General features: G+C 44.0%; 1 protein-coding gene across 5 annotated transcripts in view; it reads left to right on the forward strand.

The window, feature by feature from the left end:
- OPHN1 (oligophrenin 1) overlaps positions 1-18,167 on the forward strand; it is a 314,749-nt gene extending 296,582 nt beyond the window's left edge. For 2 of the 5 annotated variants that reach the window (XM_081043826.1, XM_081043827.1), the window contains exons 22-26: positions 1,450-1,509; positions 7,441-7,603; positions 8,711-8,761; positions 12,915-12,956; positions 14,211-14,349. In XM_081043826.1, coding sequence (XP_080899952.1) covers positions 1,450-1,509; positions 7,441-7,603; positions 8,711-8,761; positions 12,915-12,948 — 308 coding nt within the window. In that variant the 3' untranslated portion in view covers positions 12,949-12,956; positions 14,211-14,349. Of the gene's footprint in view, positions 1-1,449; positions 1,510-7,437; positions 7,604-8,710; positions 8,762-12,914; positions 12,957-14,210 lie in introns of all 5 variants that reach the window. The other 3 variants (XM_081043828.1, XM_081043829.1, XM_081043830.1) reach the window with 2 other exon arrangements.
- Positions 18,168-18,389: the final 222 nt, after the last annotated feature.

Genomic DNA, 18,389 nt, shown 5'->3' on the forward strand with positions numbered 1-18,389 from the left:
CAAGTAAGGCCAGACTTCTGTGTAGACATCTGCTTCAATTTATAAGTCATATATTGACCTTCCCATCAATGTGGTAAAGAGCTGGGTCACTCAACTTAAATTCATCACAGTAAAGCTTGTCTTGCCTGCCGCCAAGCCTTGAGGTCAGCCAGATCCTATCAGCTCAGCACACACAGTAACTCAGCCGTCCCTAACAGTTCTGCCCTCACCAACTTCTGCTGCAAAGTTACACCTCAGGGGCGTTCCCCTTGTCCCCTTTCTCCACAGTCCGGCCCGGACTGCTGGTGGCAGCTGCTCTGAGCTAATGGTTTTAGTTATTGGAAGTAGTGATCTGACTGTCCAGTATCAGCCAGACTGTGTAAATTTGCGCCACAGCATTTCCTGGCTTTGCTTTCCGCCTTAAATTAGTTAGCAGCAGGCTAGCGTGATGCAGCTTTTTCCAAGGCTCCATGCCTCCAGCCTTGGCTACAGAAAGCAGAACTGAGCTAGTTCTTTTGGCCTTGGTGGAGAAGTAACTGAACCGCTGCTGTAGTTGCCACTTTGACCTTGCCCACCCCACCCCCTAGTTCCTCCCTTCCTCCCCATGTTGGCTGCCTCTCCCATGGTAGATCCCAGGCATCAGAACAGCCTGGACTCTAAGCTATAACTGATAGTTCTTAGCCCCAGGTGCTGGCCAACAGCCTGACTGGCGGTGTCAGAGGGAGGGAGCTGCGACTGCAGCAGACCCACTTACTGTTGTCATTCCATTTCAGCTCTGTGGTTCAGAGCTTCGCCGACCATCCTGAGGGTCGATGCACTGGCCTCGTTCTTTAGGGAATCCAACTATGCCCTTGACCTGTCCCCCATGTTCACCCCTTGCATTGATCCAACATTCAAGTGGACTTGCTATTCTCCACATTTTTCCTTACCAATTAAAAATAGCACCTTTCTTAGCAAGGTGCATGTTAAATTGCTTTGTTCCATGGCAGTCAACTTTACAATAAAGTCAATATTATTTGCTGATGTAGTTTCGTCAAGGGCTGTTTTCTGTTCCAGACATAGAACTGGATATTTTCTCCTCTTCTGTTGTATCTAATCATTCTGATAGGTCTATGAGATAGGTTTTATTCTCCCCATTTCACAGGTGGAGAAACTGAAGCTCAGGGAAGTGAAAAAAAATTACGCAGTCACCCAGGTTGTAAGATGTGGCTTCAACCTAGACTTCTTGGGTACCACATTCTTATTTTATAAGCAACTTTAGCTACCTCCCCCTTTCTGTTTTCTAAGAAGCATCCAGTTTGGGGGGAGTCAAATTATTATAAGTCCAGTTTCCTCCCTTTGATGTTACTGCCTCTTATATGCCTGGCTTTGGACAAAGCTTTTGTATAGCTTCTAAAAGTGACTTGGGGCTTTCCTTTGGGGAATGGAGGGGGAAGACATATACTTACATGTATTTGTTTATTTATTCAGACACAGTGCTATGTGGCATGAGAGACAACGATGAAAGGCCATGGTCCCTGCCTTCCAAAGGTCCGTGGTGAGGCTGGCATGCAAGCAACCAGTCCCAGTGCAGTGTGATACATGTTCTAATGGGGGGTGAGACTAAATCCAGTGGGAGCATGGGGCAAGGAGCCCTTCACTGGGTCTGAGGTTCTGAGATAAAAGTGGAGAATACATCCACACTGGGACCCTTGTGACATACGGCTTCAGGAGCCCTTATTAGCTCTTTTCCTGAGTCTTATGGGAGAGGAAAGACTGCATTCTGGTGGCAAGCTCTTGGGCTTGGAGAAATAGTGCTTGTTAGACCCAGTTCTCCACTGGGGTCACTAATGCTATGAGTGACACTTCTATCTGCTCTAAATGTGTTTGGAAAAGACTTGCCCGTGCAGTAATGGGATGTGCTGGCGGTTACCCATATTTTATGGTTTGGACTCATTATGCTTTAATAATCTACTTGCTTCATTTTTATTCTCTGCCTTTTCTGGAGCCTAACTCCAGATTGGTAATTAGTGGCTAAAGGAGAAAGAGGCTTGAAAGTGAGTATAGAGGAGTATCGTAGAAAGAGATAATTCTAGAAGACTGGGGGAATCTACAATGGGAAATGACCTCCCCTTACTCTGTACCCTCAGGTTGGTGTAGATGGATATAAGGAAAGGAGGAAGAAAGTTGCTTAAGGTTGAAGACTGATACCCATCAGGTCCTAAGAAATCTACCAATGCTAAGATTCTTTGGTTATGGTCATTTGACAGAGAAAGGGGAGGGAAGGAACAGGTTGGGCTGGAAAGAGCGGTCACATGTCCAGTAAAAGCCAGGCTGTGAACCAAGGTTTAAAAGAAATTAAGAGGAAGTAGAGTTTGGTAGAAAGACCATAGACTTAAAAGGCTTAGTGGGGTCTCACATGTGACCTGGGCTTCTCATTCTAGCTGTGTGGCCTCGGACAAGTCACAATGTCTGAGCCTTAGTTTTCTCATTTGTAAAATGATAAAAATAACTGTGCCCATGGGGTTGCTGAATCAAAGAAGTATCTGTGTGCACATAATGTGTACGCAGTAAGTAGTAGCATTGTTTTTATAGGAGGCTAATTACTAGCTCCACGATCTTAGTTAGGTAAACTTCACTTCTTTGAGCCAGTTTTCTCAACTGTCAGTGGGGGTAACGCCTACATTGCAGGCAAGGTTTTTGTGGTGTTAAGTAAGATTAGGTATACAACGCACATGGTAATAGGAGGTCTCACAATGAAGTTCACGAACTGGTTGCAACAATGTTGCTAACCTTTTTTGATATCAGATTGATTATTCATTGTGAATTTGTACCAACTGGACAAACAGTGAACCAACTTTACTATTTGGAAGTGCTGAAAAGGCTGCGTGATAAAGTTAGACGACTTGAGCTTTTTGCCAACAATTCATGGCTCTTGCATCACGACACCTGCCTACCTACTGGTAGGGTGCATAAAATGGCAGGCGTGGAACATGGTAAATGTCTACTCTTCCCTATGTTGGGGAACCTATGAGAAGCCTCAAGCCTCAAATATAGATGACATGAAAGAGCTAAGAACTGCTCTTTGCACCCTCATGATGGGAAGGGGCAAGGAAGGGTTCTTAGTTATCTGGTAAGGTCCAGCTTGAGTCTTATTCCCACCCTGAAGTCTTTTCACAGTCCTGCCCCAGGCAATTCTCTCTTACCTAACATCTTCTGGCACTCAAGCTCAATCCACTAAGGTGGATGCTGACGTACAGTATTCACACTTATTTCCCATGAGTGTGACTTCAACTCAGTTTTAAGCCCTTGGAAGGTGAAGTCTATGTTAGATCATGTGTGTGCCTTACTTGTGAAAGCATAAGTCTGGGCACAAAAGCTCTCCAGAAATGGCCAGTATGTTGAACACCTTTCAGTTTAGGTTTCAGAATAGCCCTGAAATTTGGGTATATCCTGGGCGTGTCCTTTGATATATCCTTTGTCCTGCCAAACGACTGAACTACATTTTTCTTTATTCAATAAATATCTCCTAAATACCAGTCCCATGCAAAGCAGTTTACTTGAGCCTCTGGTAATTACAGGGATGAATCCTACCTGAATCTTCTCAGTAGGAGAACTAGAGCCAACAGAACAAAGAGCCCTGATTTGAAGTGTAAGATGATTCGTGCCTTAAGAGTCAGGCAGAGTTACTTCGAGCATATGAGGCTAACAAATTGATATGGCACTTAAGCTGAGTCTTGATGGTGATGCAAATTTGGGCATGCGGGAATAAGGTAAAGGGCATCTAGGAAAGAGATGATTAATTCTAAAACGTACATGAAACAGCAAATGATACTGCTTATGTGGACTGTAGGATACGTGAAGAAAAATGGCAGAAAGGGAGATCAGAAAGGTGAGCTGAAGCCAAATGGAAGGGGGTAGTGAATTCCAAGTTGAAAACGTTTCAGTTTATTGCGCAGGCAACAGGAAGCTGTGAAATCTAAATCTCTATCATCTATCTATCTATCTATCTATCTATCTATCTATCTATCTATCTATCTATCTATCTATCTATTTGTCTGTCTATCTGTCTATCTATCTACTTATCTATCTGTCATCTGTTTATCTGGAGATTGTTTCAAGCTGGTTCAGTACTTGATCAGACTGACTTCTAAGAGTTGTATGCTGACCTGACAGCAGCATGTAACAGTCAGTAGGGAGAGACAGAGGTCTACAGACTTATATGGACACATTGATCTGGAAAACAATCCAAGTCCACATTGTGCAGGTAGGAAAGTGATCTGCCTCAGGTCACACAACAAGTTGGTTTTAGCATTAAGCCTGGAATCTAGGTCTCTGGACTACCAGTTGTCTTACTCTTCCATCCCTGCCTCCGCGGTTTGTCATTGTGACTTCCCTCGGTTTGTCATTGTGACTTCCCTGTGGCAAGTTAGAGTAAGGAGGTAACAAAATGCAGGTCTTTCAACCAAGACCACCCTTTGCTCTTAACTGCAAAGTTGGACTTGTAATGAATCGAGTTGGAGCTCCCAATAAAGAACCTAGGAGGATACAAGGCTAACTAATGACATTTGTCTTCCAAGGCCTTGGGTTGATGTCCAGTTAGATGTGGCTGTAACTTGGGAAGGAATGGGGTTCCTATTTCGGGGGGTGTCATCTGCTTCTCTCATCAAGGGAAGTGATAGCCCTAGGATGGACACAGCTTCAGGTAAATGTTTTTTGGCACTAACTACAGCATATGCTTCCTGTTCAATACCTCCTCCAGTAACCAGAAGAAATGGGAGAGCGTTGTCAGCTCTGGGAGTCTGTGATCTGCAGTGAGCCAGCAGCATCATGTGGCCTCTAACAACACACACATAGCATCACCTGGGGAGCTTTTAAAAATACCCATACCCAGGTCCTGCCCCAGTCAATTAAACTAGGATCTCTGGGGATGGGGATGGGGATGATATGATTTGAATGTTCGCAATGTGTAGCCAGGGTTGAAAACCACTGGTGCTTGGGACTACATGGGCTTCGGAAATCAGATGGACTTTTGCCAGTGAACAAGGTTACTTTTCATCTCAGTGTCTGTTTCCTCAACTGTAGAATGGGATAACAGTTGCTACCTTGCAGGGTTATAACCAGTGTTAAATGAGGATGTATGCATAAAGCACTGAGTAGAGTATTGCAGGACCAGGAACAGAACCGGTATTCAATAAAAAGGTAGCTAAACTTTTTACCAATTGTGTTATTGCCCTAACCACTGTCTTTACTTCTACTAATAATAACAACAAAACAGCAAGCACTGGGAGGAACAGTGGATACAGAAACAGGAGACAAGGGTTTCAGTCATCCCTCTACCATCTACCTAACTAGGTGGATGAGTCAGTCCATCTTTCTGAACCTCAGTTTCCTTCTCTGTAAAATGGAGAAGGTAAGGTCCATCTATTCTTTCCTCCCAAGCTTACTGTGACACCAAATAGTTATCTGGAAAAGTGCTTTGAATGGTGTAAAGTGTGTTAGGAAAATCAGATTGTTACAATTGTGGACATTGTTTTTGTTGCGATTCTGTGTACCTAGCCTGGTGCTAAGGGGAATGGCATGTCTAGAAATGTAAGATGCAGTCTAGATGGAGAGACAGAATTCACATGTATGCACATGACTACTGCTTGGTTCTTTCCTCCATTAGACCATCAGTCACATTATATTACCATGATTGCTTTTCATATCGTCTCCTGCACTAGAATGGCATCCCATACTATATATAATTCCCATCCATGTAAGCACGTTGGTGGGAATTACCTACGCCAGCTGGAGTGTTAGCAAGGTGAGAGCTGAGCTGAGTGTTGAACACTCAGTACAGATAAGACATGAGAACGGGCAAATATCGGGCACGAAGCAGAACAAAGTATAACACCTATTTACCCCTGCTGGATGCTAGGCATTTTCTCTAGGTCATCTAATTCAGTCCTTACAACCTGGTGAGGAGGCGTTATTATATCCATTTCCCAGGGGAAGAAGTTGATAGTCAAAGAGGGGAAATAACTGCCTAGGGCTCCACAGCTTGGAAGCAGTGGAACAAGGCCTCAAAGGTAGGTCTGCCCAACTCCAGACGCAGTACTTTACCCTGTCCCACACTGTCTCACCTAGATGTCAGAGTCAAGGGCTTGCTTTGGGAGGGTAGTGAGGAGATCGATTGACTGGAGTAGAGCTGGTAGTTAGAGTCTAGAGTTAGTGCCCGCGGTGATAATTTGGGACCAGCACCTAGAGGGCCTTTAATTTATGTTGATGATTTTGAACTTTAATCTGTGCATTTTATAGCCACCTGGGAAGATGTTTAAGGGAAGAAAAATTGTGTAAAAATACTTAGGGTAAATCTTACAACAGCATGTATTATCTGGATTAAAGGTGATATTTTGTATATTTACCTTAAAAGGTTTTATACAAGAAAGCTTACTGAATACCTTGATTTAGTAACAATAGTTGAATGAATGTCAAGACCTACTAGCACTCGTGCACATGTCTGTTTATATATGGCCTCATGAGGCCACGAGCACTTCTTGTCAACTTCTTTTCACTTCTTTTATGTGCGTATATTTTTGGACTTGGCCCAAGTGCTTGTGGGTTCATGCACAGTATGTACTGGTTAGATGCTTGTAAGAATTGACTCGTTTGCTTAGCCTTTGTGGTTCAGTCTGACTTTTTGCTCTTAAGAAGCAGGTTTTTGTGCCAATTGTTTTTTTAATTTAATTTTATTTTATTTGGGGTTAAATTCCTTTGGGCCTAATCCCCAGAGTGGATTGACTGGATCAACGGGTATGAACTGTCTCCTGTGTATGATTTTGCATTTCATCTGCATTGTTCCACAATGGCTATCTAGATAGAAAAAACCCAGTGTACAGTGCCGCCAGCAATGTGTGAGTGCATCCATTTCACCATCCTCCTGCCAGAAATGTTTTATAAAAAGTTATGTATATTTCTCGTGTACTGACTCACCTGGAAACTAGAGGCACAGAGGAAGGAAGGCGAGTCGGGAGGCTGGTACAACAGTTAAGGCCTAAGTGAAAGGGGCCTGAGTTTTGGTGATGATGAAAGGAACAAATTCAAATTCGTCATCAAATATCAACTAAGCACCTACTGTGTGCCAGGCACTGTACTGAACATATAAGAACCTCATTAAATTCTCTCACTATCTCTGCAAGGTAATGTATTGTTGGTCTTGATTATAATGATGAAGAAACTGAGACTAGCACATTGAGGTGCCATACCCTACGTCACAGAAATATGACCTTCAGAGCTGAGGTTCAAACATAGACTTTCTGAAGGGATAGCTGCTAAAAGAATTGCAAAAAAAAAAAAAAAAAAGTCCAGAGTTCCTATTGACCAAAAAGAAATGGGAGTGAAGAGAGGTGGCTTAGACAACTGATATTGCTTGCCTGCTCATGAGTACTCTTCCATTTGGCTAACGATCCAAGTTCTTAGTGTTGTTCTCTCTTCCAGGAGAGTCTGACAGTTTCAGCAAAGTACGGCCTCCAGGAGAAAAGCCAACCATCATCCGTCCCCCAATGAGGCCTCCAGACCCTCCCTGCCGGGCAGCTGCTCCCCAGAAACCAGAACCAAAGCCAGATATTGTAGCTGGCAACGCGGGGGAAATCCCGTCTTCTGTGTAAGTAGGGTCGGTCCTCGGCTTTGACCTAAGGCCAGTCTTAGGTCACCAGGAGTGCTTTCAGGATTACCATTATGGTTATGAAGCATGTCCAGCACACAGCCCCAGGGCATCGTCCACTCCATAGTCTAGGGGAATGTCACAGACCAGCCCTGTTTGAAGTGTTCCACTCGGCACTCAAGGCGGAGAGATTTCCTCAGAGCTGAAGAATTTGAACTTAGTGCCTAATAGGAGACCCATTTTTCCTAGCTGCCCTGATCACTGGAGGGCAATAAGATTACCTTCTGTTTCATGCTCCTTTGGCTCTGGAAATCTTTCTTATTATCTTGTTATTGCTACTCGTTTTAAAAGTAATTTAATGAACAAATTTGTTCATTGTACTTATGCCTTGAGGCTTTTTTTTTTTTTTTAAGTAAGGGTATTTTATTTTTTTTTAATCTTCCAAAATGAGTCAGGTTCTCCAAAGAGGTGCTTCCAGGTTAGGAGCTGAGCTGATGTCCCGCAGACTTTTGTCAGGCTGGACTGCAAACCAAGGAACCCGAGGTGGAGCTGCTGCACAGGGGCCATAGCGGCTCTCAGGAAGCAGCCTGGCTTGGCCACAACGAGCCCGGCTGACCTCTCCTCTGCCAGTACTCGGGACCCCTCTCAGTACGCTTCTTCCTGGTGTTCCTTTTTCTTGTGTTTCTTGTTTTCCAGAATTGTAAAATGGGGGGGACAGTTTTCAAAGCCTGCGCCATTTTGACTTATTAGCTAAATGTATTTACACAGTGCCAAAAAATATACTTTGAAACCTAGACATTTGTTCACTTATTTATCCCAGGAATAGCCTGAAGGGGCGCCATACTTAGGTCATTCTGAATCAATGGGAAACACAAGGTACTGACTGTAACCTTGGGGGTGCCAGTGGTGTCTGAGCCATTCAGCCATTCTGAAACCCTTTCCGATACTTGGGTTTCTCCTCAGACCCAGGTCCTTTGCAAGCTAAGGCAGGGCCTGGCATTGGTGGCCCGTCTGGTTCATCTTCTCTTCTCCTTTCCATTAGCCATTGCTTGTCACACATGTTCCGCAGCAACTGACTCATGGTACTTGGTTGGCTTCTGCTTACAGGGTGGCTTCCAGGACCAGGTTCTTTGAAACAGCTTCCCGGAAAACAGGAAGGTAAGAGACATAGATGCCAGAAGAGAAACAAAATAACTTTTTAATAAATGTACCATAAGCATCTCATTTGCTCTTTCATCGTCTCTTTTTCTATCTCTCTGTATCTCTGTCTCTCTGGTCCTATCTCTCTGTCCTTCTCTTTCCTCCAACTCTGTCTCTCTGTCTTTCACCCTGTGTTTCTGTACCTGTGTGTCTCTGTGTTTGTCACTGTCTCTCTCACACTGTTTCTTTCCATGTCTCTGTCATTCTCAGTCTTTTTGTGTCTCTCTGTGTTTTTCTACTTATTTCTTTGTCTCTCTGTATCCATATCTGTTTAACTCTGTTATGTCTCTGTCTCCCCATGCCTCTCTTTATCTCTCTCTACATGTTGCCTTTGCCTCCCTGACTCTGTCTCTGTCTCTGTCTGTCTATCTGTCTGTCTGTCTCTCTCTCTCTACACACACACACACACACACACACACACAGAGTACTCACACACCAAACATACCAAGTAGTAGTATAAAAACTTTATACTCAATGTAGGTCTTATGTTTTTGTTGTTGTTAGTTTACTTCTTTAGACCCTATTCTATTCTAAAAGGGCAGCTGACAGGAATATATGGAATGCAACACTCTAAGATAAACAGCCTTAGAATAAGTGTGGCACTCATGTAAGAGGTAAACATTCTATTTAGGTGGTGGTTCTCAGACTGGCTGCACATATCCGTCACCTTGAAAAAACTGAAGGGAAAAAACCACAAAGACTGATTCCTGCCTTACACTCTAGACCCTCTAAAACAGACTCTCCAAGAGTAGGGCCTGTAAATCTGTTCTGTTTTGTTTTATTCCCTCCCTCCTTCTTTCCCTCCCTCTCCCCTGCCTGCCTTCCTTCTCCTCAAGTGCTGGTACAGACTGTCCAAAGCCTGGCATTTGGGGCCCTTTCAACTAGAACACTTGGGAAAATGGTTGCTTAGTCTTCGAGGACTCTTCTCCTCTGAGTCCCAACCGTGTTGCTTATCAGAAAGCTTGAACTTGTGCTTCCTGATGGATGACAGGAGTGTAAGTCTTCTAGGTGGTCCGTTAAAAGCAGAACGGTGTGCCTTTATCAGCAGTGGAACTGAGGCAGGTTCGACATCATCTAGTCAAAATCAGGACCTGACTCACCAGGACATGTTTCCGCACAGCACGTCATCCTACTTCTGCTTGGCAGTCAGCCACAGGGAACACTAGGCTGGGCCACATTCTCCTTAGACAATAATTTACCATTTATTCTACCAGAACAGATAAAAATGAGGTCACGGCCCCAGATTTCTCTTACTGATACGATGAAGATATCGTTTTTACCCAGGATGTTTTTGAAGAAGGCCTAATCAAATGTCCACCTTCTCAAAAAGAAAACCAGATAGAGTGGGAGAGGAAGAAAGGGAAGGTGGGAGAAAATGAGAGAGAGAGAGAGAGAGAGAGAGAGAGAGAGAGAGAGAGAGAGAGAGAGAGAGAGAGAGAAAGAGAAAGCTTAATACTCTTAATAAAGTACCTACGTATGAGAAGGCCTATTTCATACTTCCTGGTGGACCTTTCTTCCTCCTTAGAATAAGCCATATGAGAGATACATACCAAAGAAATGGAATGAAGTAAACTACAGTTAACATAATGAACTGGGCATGTCTAAAGGGAAGCTCTTCAGAGGAGGTGATGTCTGAGCTGAGGTTTGAAAGATAACTTGAAATACACCGAAAAATCTGAAGGATTAATCTGTATCCTTGGACAGGGAGCCAGAGCACTGAGAAGGACTTTGTAAGACACGTGGACAAAGTCCATAGACTCTTTAAGGCAGACTGACTTCTGTTAGGGAAAGTATAGCCAAACAGGTGTTGTGGGCATGGAAGTGTTGGTAACCACTGCCTGGGCTTTGTCATCTAGCACTCGGGGAAGCCTTGGACCAACCACAACACAAGGGGACACTCCAGGCTGGAGCACAGTCTACCCACCTTATGTCTAGGCCTCTGGAACCTAGATTTAATCCTTATCCCCAGATTCCATCTTGGCTGGAGTGTGGGTAAGACCAAAGTCGGTATACCTGTCCTTCAGTATGTCATGAGCCACCATCCTAGGTACCCATACATTCCTTCCACTCCGCACCCTTTCTGTCTAGGCCCCCACATTTTCACCACCACTTAACATCAGTGCGCCTATGTGCTGGCTACTGGTCAAGGTCCTGAGGCTAACCACCGTAAGTGCCATCCATGGCCATTGTTGCCAGGCTGTTCTCTCCTCTGTAATGAAAATGATGATCTCTTTAAACTTTTCTCTGCCCCTTTTTGCTTCCCATTTGGACACCTTCCTGTAAAATGACATTTAAATGACCTCTCTCCCTTATTCCTCTCCCTTCCACAACAATTAAAAAAAATTTTTTTTAACTCAAAGGAAAATGAGAAGTGGTTCATTAAGAAGAGAAGTGAGGGGAAGACCTTTCAGTATGGCAGACAGCTTATACAAGGCAGGTTCAGGAAGTGATTAGTGTTCTACCTTGGCTAGAATGTGGGGATGAGGAGAGTGAAGCTTAGCTGGAAGTGAGGCCAGGAAGATGGATTGGGACCAGATTATAAAGGCCTTATATGACATGCTAAGGAGATTGGCCTTTATACTGTAGTCCATTGGGAGTCATGGAAGACTTTTAAGCATGATAATGCATATTCTGAGCTGGCTGAGTTGTAAAAATCATTATGTTGCTGATGGGGAAGATAGATGGGAAAGTAAAAGTCACTGGTCCAAAGTCCATGTGCCCCTTGCTTCAAAAGGTCAAAACTCAAAACATCAAAGTTTGGAGTAAGGAAAGGTTTACTGATCAAGATGTCAACAGAGAAGATGGGAGACCTAATCCTCAAATCCATCTTAAGAAAGTGCAGAGTTCAGACTTCTTCTGTGTCAAGGGAAGGGAAAATGGGAGGGACAGTGGTAAAAGTCAAGACCCAACCAGAATCTTTCCAATGATTAGCGTGTTTATAGGCAATACTAAGCAGAAGCTAGTAGCCTGAAGGCCACGGGAACAACACAGGCTTGAGCAAGATGGGAGTCAGAGAGACCTAGCATTTCACTGTGTTACATAAAGACTGGAGGCAGGGAGACCAATTAGGAGGCTTATCATCCAGCCAGAGGTGATGAGGCCCTGACCTATGGCCTTGCCAGTAGGAATGAAATGGAAGGAGAGATATGAGGTAGACTTAATCAGTCCTTGCTGACTTTTCAAACATGGAACATTGGAAAAGGATTAAGAGAGAAAAATCTAGCTTAGGTAATTAAGTAGGTGCTCACAATAATTGTGGAGGAACAGGTTTTGTGGAAAAGTTGCTCTACTCAATTTTGGGCACAGTGTTTTTGAAGCCTCTCTGGGACATCCAGATGGAGATGTCCAGTAGGTAATTGCAACTTAGACTAGTTGGGGCTGGACTTACATAGATTTAGGGGCACATCTGTTGAGTGCAGCCACTGTACTTCATGGGGGCATTCACATATGCCAAAATGTGAATAGTAGCTCTTTGGCGTTGGGGGTCCTCAACATTTGGTGGTGATCAAAACCTTGAATAGTAATGTGATCACTCAGGGAGTAGGTACAAATAAACTTAAGAGAGAAAAGAAAAACTATGCTGAGGATCTAGCCCTGGGACCAGCTGGTGTCTGGGATGTTCTGGCCACATTATGTAGGGTTTGACCCTTCACGGTTGTCTTTTTACTCTATCTGCCCCTAGACAAGGCTAATTTAGGACTGACCTAAGCACATCAAGAGTCCAGGCAAGGCTGATTTGGTCTTCAAAGCAGAGGATTCATGTTTCCCATGGCATTGGCCCTTCTCCCTGTTCAAGATAACCACAGAATGTAGCATTTGGTCCCGGGTCAATTTCTGTGGGCTCCCCTTGCCTCCCACAGTCTGGCATTCAAAGTCTGGCACCTGAAAGATGTCTTTGTGTCTGGGAGACTGACTGGGCTGTCTTAAATGTGTCATGGAGGTAGCCCAACCTAGAAGCACGGAGCTAGATGCTTTGAAATATCTGGATGGAATCACTTCCCCATTTTTCAAATGACCACTTTGGCACTGGCCTGGAAGGGCCACCCATACTCTGGCTTTGATTTTCCAGTTCTGATTTCTTAGTGAAATATCTTTTCTCCCTTATCCACAGTTCTCAAGGCAGACTTCCTGGAGATGAGAGTTGAGGCGTCAGGTATGTAGTCTACCCCCCCCTCCCACCCAATTACGGAACCTTGTTACACATAAACCTTCTTTATGGGATCTGAGTTTTTGAGGACTGGAATACCGTGTAGGCCCAAAGGGTGGAAACTCACCTCCATGCCTCAGTTCATTACCCTATTAATTACATGACCCTTACACTTACTGCCTTCCAATTCTGAGGTTCTCTGCATTTTTAAGTCTCTTTCTTCTTTCCTTTCTTTCTGTCCACACCAAACTACAGTGTAGTTTTATAAATTGTCTTTGAATCAAATTTATTAGGATTCCTAAGCTATGACATTTGAGGCAAGTACATTTCCTGCTTTGAGCTTTAATTTCCCAATCTGTAAAATGAAAAGGTTGGAACCTTCTAACTCTGACATCCTTTGGGTCTATAAGATCAATAACTTCTGTGTTGGTATCACAGCAGGTACTGAGTGTCCACCTTAGTATCTGTAGGACTTCATTCCTTCAGTCCAAATCACTACTTCAGGTACCCCCATGAACCTTCATCCTTAGTCCTTTATATTTGACTAATGTAAAACACTTTCATATATATTAGCTCATTTGATCCATATCAAATGCCAAAAATACGGAGGATATTATGTATTTCAACTCAACAAATAAAGTAACTGAGGTTCAGAGGAGATAAGTAACTTGCTAAGGTCACAGGAGCCATGGAAGACCATGGAAATTTCTTTCTTTATTTAGGAGTTCTGATTGTTTGACTCTCAGATTGCTGGCATAACATGGATCAATGTACACATAAATGAGACCCAGGTGTCTGGAACAGAGCTGTCCATGTGCTCCCCAGGCTTCCTTTTTTTTTTTTTTTTGTCACTGCTAGTCCTCAGAGGTCCATGGGAAGATAAGGTTTTTCCTTATCAGCCCTCATGGAGGTGAAGTCCCAGTAAAAGGAAGTTTAGAATTATTGTAGTGCCATAAAGGCTGTGGCCATGTTGGGGGGGGTGACCTCAGAGATTTCAGGCTTCTGCATCTCCTGTAGACTTTTGGGGGGTTAGAGATGAAGCGGAAGACACACAGTTTCTATTTCTGATTATAGCACCATCTTAGGACTGTTCTATGACATCAAAGTTATAAGGACCTTTACGTCGACAGCCCCTGTTGATCAGAAGATTAGCGACCAATTGTACGGTTAAGTACCTACCAAGCGAGGCCCCACTGCTCAGTGGCGGTTTAGTGCTTGACTAGTCCTAGTTAATTCCTTACTCTCTTCTTTCCCTTACAGGTTGGCCTCAGAAGACCCTTTCCAGGTTCTGAAAGGGTCTTCTTCAAACCCTTGTGTGCTGAATCAATTTGTGCTGAAGAGTAGCTCCTTTGTGGCCCTGTACCTTCAGACTCTGGGATGCTGTAAAATAAGCTGCACATGTCCTAGAACAGGTCTATTTTTCTTTTGTATTCTGTCTTCATTCCCTCAGAAGTTCTATCTTGAGTTCCTGTAGGACTGTGAATGGCTGAACTCCCTCAAGCCAGGCTCTGCAAAAACCAAGCACTCCACTGACTGATCTGAATTGAAGAGGGAGAGCTCGGTTTTCAACTCTTCTCTGAATTTCCTGCCTTCCCTTAAAGGACACATAACTCTGAGAGAATTGGGGCTAACAAATGATCTCAGAGGTCTTACCCTGAACCAAAAGCTACTTGAGTTGGGGCCATTGCTTACCTTGGAAGCAGGGTGCTGGAACGTTTCCTGAACAATGGAGAATCATAACATGTTTCTTGCTAAGGATATATACCCTGGTGCCAGGTTGGAGCGCTGGCGCTGCAATATGTTGCCAAGAACCTGTGTGCTCCTGTGGGGCCAGACAGCATGGGTGATGCCCCCTCAAGCCCTCCACGTGGACTCAGGAAGGTGGCCTTCCTGCTCCTGCATGCAGCCGCTTAAGACAAATCTGCAAAGCATGTTTTGCATGTCAAAACCTAGGTCTCTCTGAATTAGTCTTCCGCCTGTTTTCTCCCGACAGCTTCCTTTCCAAGCAATTAAGAAAGAAAAAAAAAAGTTGAAAACAATTCTCTGAAAAAGGGAGACTGTGTTTCTACTGCAGGAGTTCCAATTATGGGTTAAATGCTGGGGAAAAAAAGTTCAGATGGATTGAGGCCAGGCAGCTGTCACTGTTGTATCATGTTTGCCTTCTGCAGATAAACTTTTGTTTCCTAAAAAAAAGTAGTCCTTAACCCAGTGCCCATGGATTCAGGAACTTCACGAAGCCTCTGAAATGGTATGCAGAATACTACGACAATGTGCCTTTCCTGGGGAGATATCCAAAACATTTGACTGAATTTCGAATGGGCCTGTGACCCAATAAAGGTCAAGAACCACAGCCCGGAGATAAAACACTCTTTTTACAACCCATAATGTATTTGATTGGAAGAGACTTTCAATGTAATAATTTAGTCTAACCGCCTAGTTTACCATTGGGAAAACTGAGGCAGAACAAGTTAGCAGCCATGTCTAAACAAGATCCCAGGCCCTTGGACTCTTGTTCAAGGTTCTTTCCATTACGCCTCACTTACCTGGCAAAGGACAGTATGATAGGTGGCTCTAGTGGTCATCATTTTGGGAGTTTGGCCGTTACCCTCTTGCAAGCCCCCACATATTTGCCACCAAATGAAAACCTAGACATAAGCTCCTAGTCTTCCTCATTTGCCATGTCAACCGTTGGAAAGGAACTAAAACACAACTGGTGTAGTGAGTGAGACATCTGAGGAGTAGACATTTCTGATTCCTAACTGTTGAAGGGACGCTGCTAGAGAAAGTGGCATTGCTCATGTCCCCATGCAGATGCCTGTGCCATAGCCTGTTTTGAGGGTCTCTGTGGCCCAGTGTGGGAGAAAGGGATTTCCAACTTGGACCCTTTTTGCAAGGCCCTGCTAGTGTACTGACTACAATATTGAGAGAAATGGAGGCATGGGAGTGGGGGAGGCCAGAGGGTGAGATAGAGGGAGATGGAGGAAGGCAAAGAGAGAGAGAGAGAATAAATATGAATGAGAGATGAGAGTATGCACATGTGCCCAAACCTACTCTGAGATGCCTTTGGAAAGGCAGTAGTCAGTTACTTTTGAGACTGAACTCTAAATGTGGTTTATTGCTGAATTAGTAACACATGGGCTAAACACACTGAGAGCCTGTCTGGAAGTAATTGAGTGGAAACTCGATGTCATTCCCAATGAAGACATGCCCAGGTAGCCATGTTGGACTCTCTCAGCTCTACTTCATCTCAAAGGCCAAGTTGCCAAGAAACCCAGAGCAAGAGAGCCAGCCAAGTGGCCACCATTCTACCAGCTGCTCACCCCCAAAGGGAATCCAATCCCTGTGAGACCTGCTCTTCTCACCCCGGTAGTACTTGTTGAGCCCAGGTCTCAGAGCTGTGGCCTCTCTGCTGTCCCATTAGATGACTAACTAAGGCAAGCAGGTGTGCAGGTTTGCAGCCTCAGTACCTTTGAAGGTGGTAGAAACATGGTTTCAGTTTGGTTTTCTTCATGTGGAAGATACCACAGTCAGCACTACATATACTGAAAGATTATTGAGAACCAGAGAAAGCCACTGCAATCCCAGTAAAACAGGTGTTCCAGAAATGTGGCCATGACATTGCTGTGTGTTTTCTGGAACACTGATTGAGAGCCTTGCCTAGAGAGTTGGGTCCACCAGTCTGATTGGAGGCCACAAAGCAGTGGCTGGCTAGCTCTGCCTCTGCCCTGGGCTATACCCAAAGAACGGTGAAGAATGAACCTAGAGTTTCCCCTTTCGCACTCTGATTTAAAAAGCAAAAGCTTTCTGTGGTGAGGCTCACTGTTGTGGAATGAGACTGGCCTGAGCCAGGCTGGAGGGATAGATAGTCATTCAGTAGAGGCTATGGGAAGGGGAGGGTAATTGGAGAGTGGCAATTTCAGGAAGTTATCCACGTGCCTTGGCTGGCAGGTTAGAGAAAGTGGCCGTGGGTGAAGTGTGAATATGTAACTGATGGTGGTAACATTTACTAAGCACCTATTAAGTGCTAGGTCATCCATACACATGATCTCATTTAGTCCTTCAACTTGCAGGTAGATGCTGTCCTCATTTGCAGTCTGTGGCCCAGGGGGCTAAAGGAACTCACCCAAGGTCAAACGGAAAGTAAATAACAGAACTGTGACTCGAATCCAGGCTTTCTGACTCTGTTCCCCATGCTGCTTTCCCTGTGCCACACAGAGGCCACATTACTGGAGCTGGCACAACTCAGACTCTTGCCAGCCTAACAAAATAGTAAAAGGAAAGCATTTGAGGGGAAGGAGGGAATGCAGGTCCAGTTTCCAGGGGAGCAAAAATTGGACTGGAAGGGATTTCTTACTGGGACTCTCTCCTCACCTTCAGTATACCCTGTAGGTAGTGTTTTACAAAGATCATTGAATTTTACCTTGTGAGATGAAAGATTTCTTTTTCAGTTGGTAGTTTTTAAGTCCTTGGCTTAGCTGTTTTTCAAAGAAAAAAAAGGTCCTGTGTGTGTCCGTGTACTTCACCAAGTTTGTAACATTTCAGCCCAAGACAGTGGCATCATCCACACATGCAGTTCAAGAAGCCAAAAAGGTCTCAGTACCTCTCGGCCAAATTCCTACCAGGTTTTTCTGCAGTAACAGCAAAAGTTACGAGATAATTTAGAATAAGAAACATTATTGAGGTTTTTGTTTAGAAAAGCGAGTGTGTGGGGGTGGTGGTGGTGGTGTCTAGTCACTGAGGGGCAAAACTCAGCATTCAATTATAGTGATGAAATAGTGTCATGTAGAGTGCTAAAATAATTGGCTATCATGGCGAAGTATCCTTTCATTTTCAAGAAATTCCTTGATTGTTAATAACTAGAAAAAAATAAAGTAGTAGACAAGTATTTCTGTGAGTAGAAAAAAATTGCTTTTGAGAGAATGTAGATCAATGATACTGTTTTTAATGTAGCTGCAGACAAATGGCCTTGACACATTACAAGCCCAGAAAAAGCTTCAGAAGCATTTAATAATTGCAGAGAGAAGCAAGACACCATGAAGAGCTGTTTTTGATGAAGAAAAGCCTTCATTTTCATAAGAAAAGAAGCACTTGGTACCAAGCACATTAATAGATGCTAGAAAGACTGCCTATGTGAAATACATATATGAAATCAGAAAAAAGGATGTGATCCTGGGGCCCGTTCATGTGACTTTCAATAAAGTATGCAGACTATCTAGTATTAATGGCCTCCATTTGCAGTTTTGTCGTGGAAATAATTTCTGAGCATAGGAGGTGTGACTGCAGCCACCCGGCACTGCTCGTATTATCTTTCGCGGAACCTTTTTGTACATGGGAATCTCAGTGTGCAGCCTGCTTTTCACTACGCCCTGGTCATTTCCTCGGGCCTCACATCACTGCAGGGTAGTAGGTGACAGCTCCATTTTACAGATAAGGAAACTT

This window comes from Rhinolophus hipposideros (genome assembly GCF_964194185.1).
Source record: "Rhinolophus hipposideros genome assembly, chromosome: X".
Taxonomy (NCBI): domain Eukaryota; kingdom Metazoa; phylum Chordata; class Mammalia; order Chiroptera; family Rhinolophidae; genus Rhinolophus; species Rhinolophus hipposideros.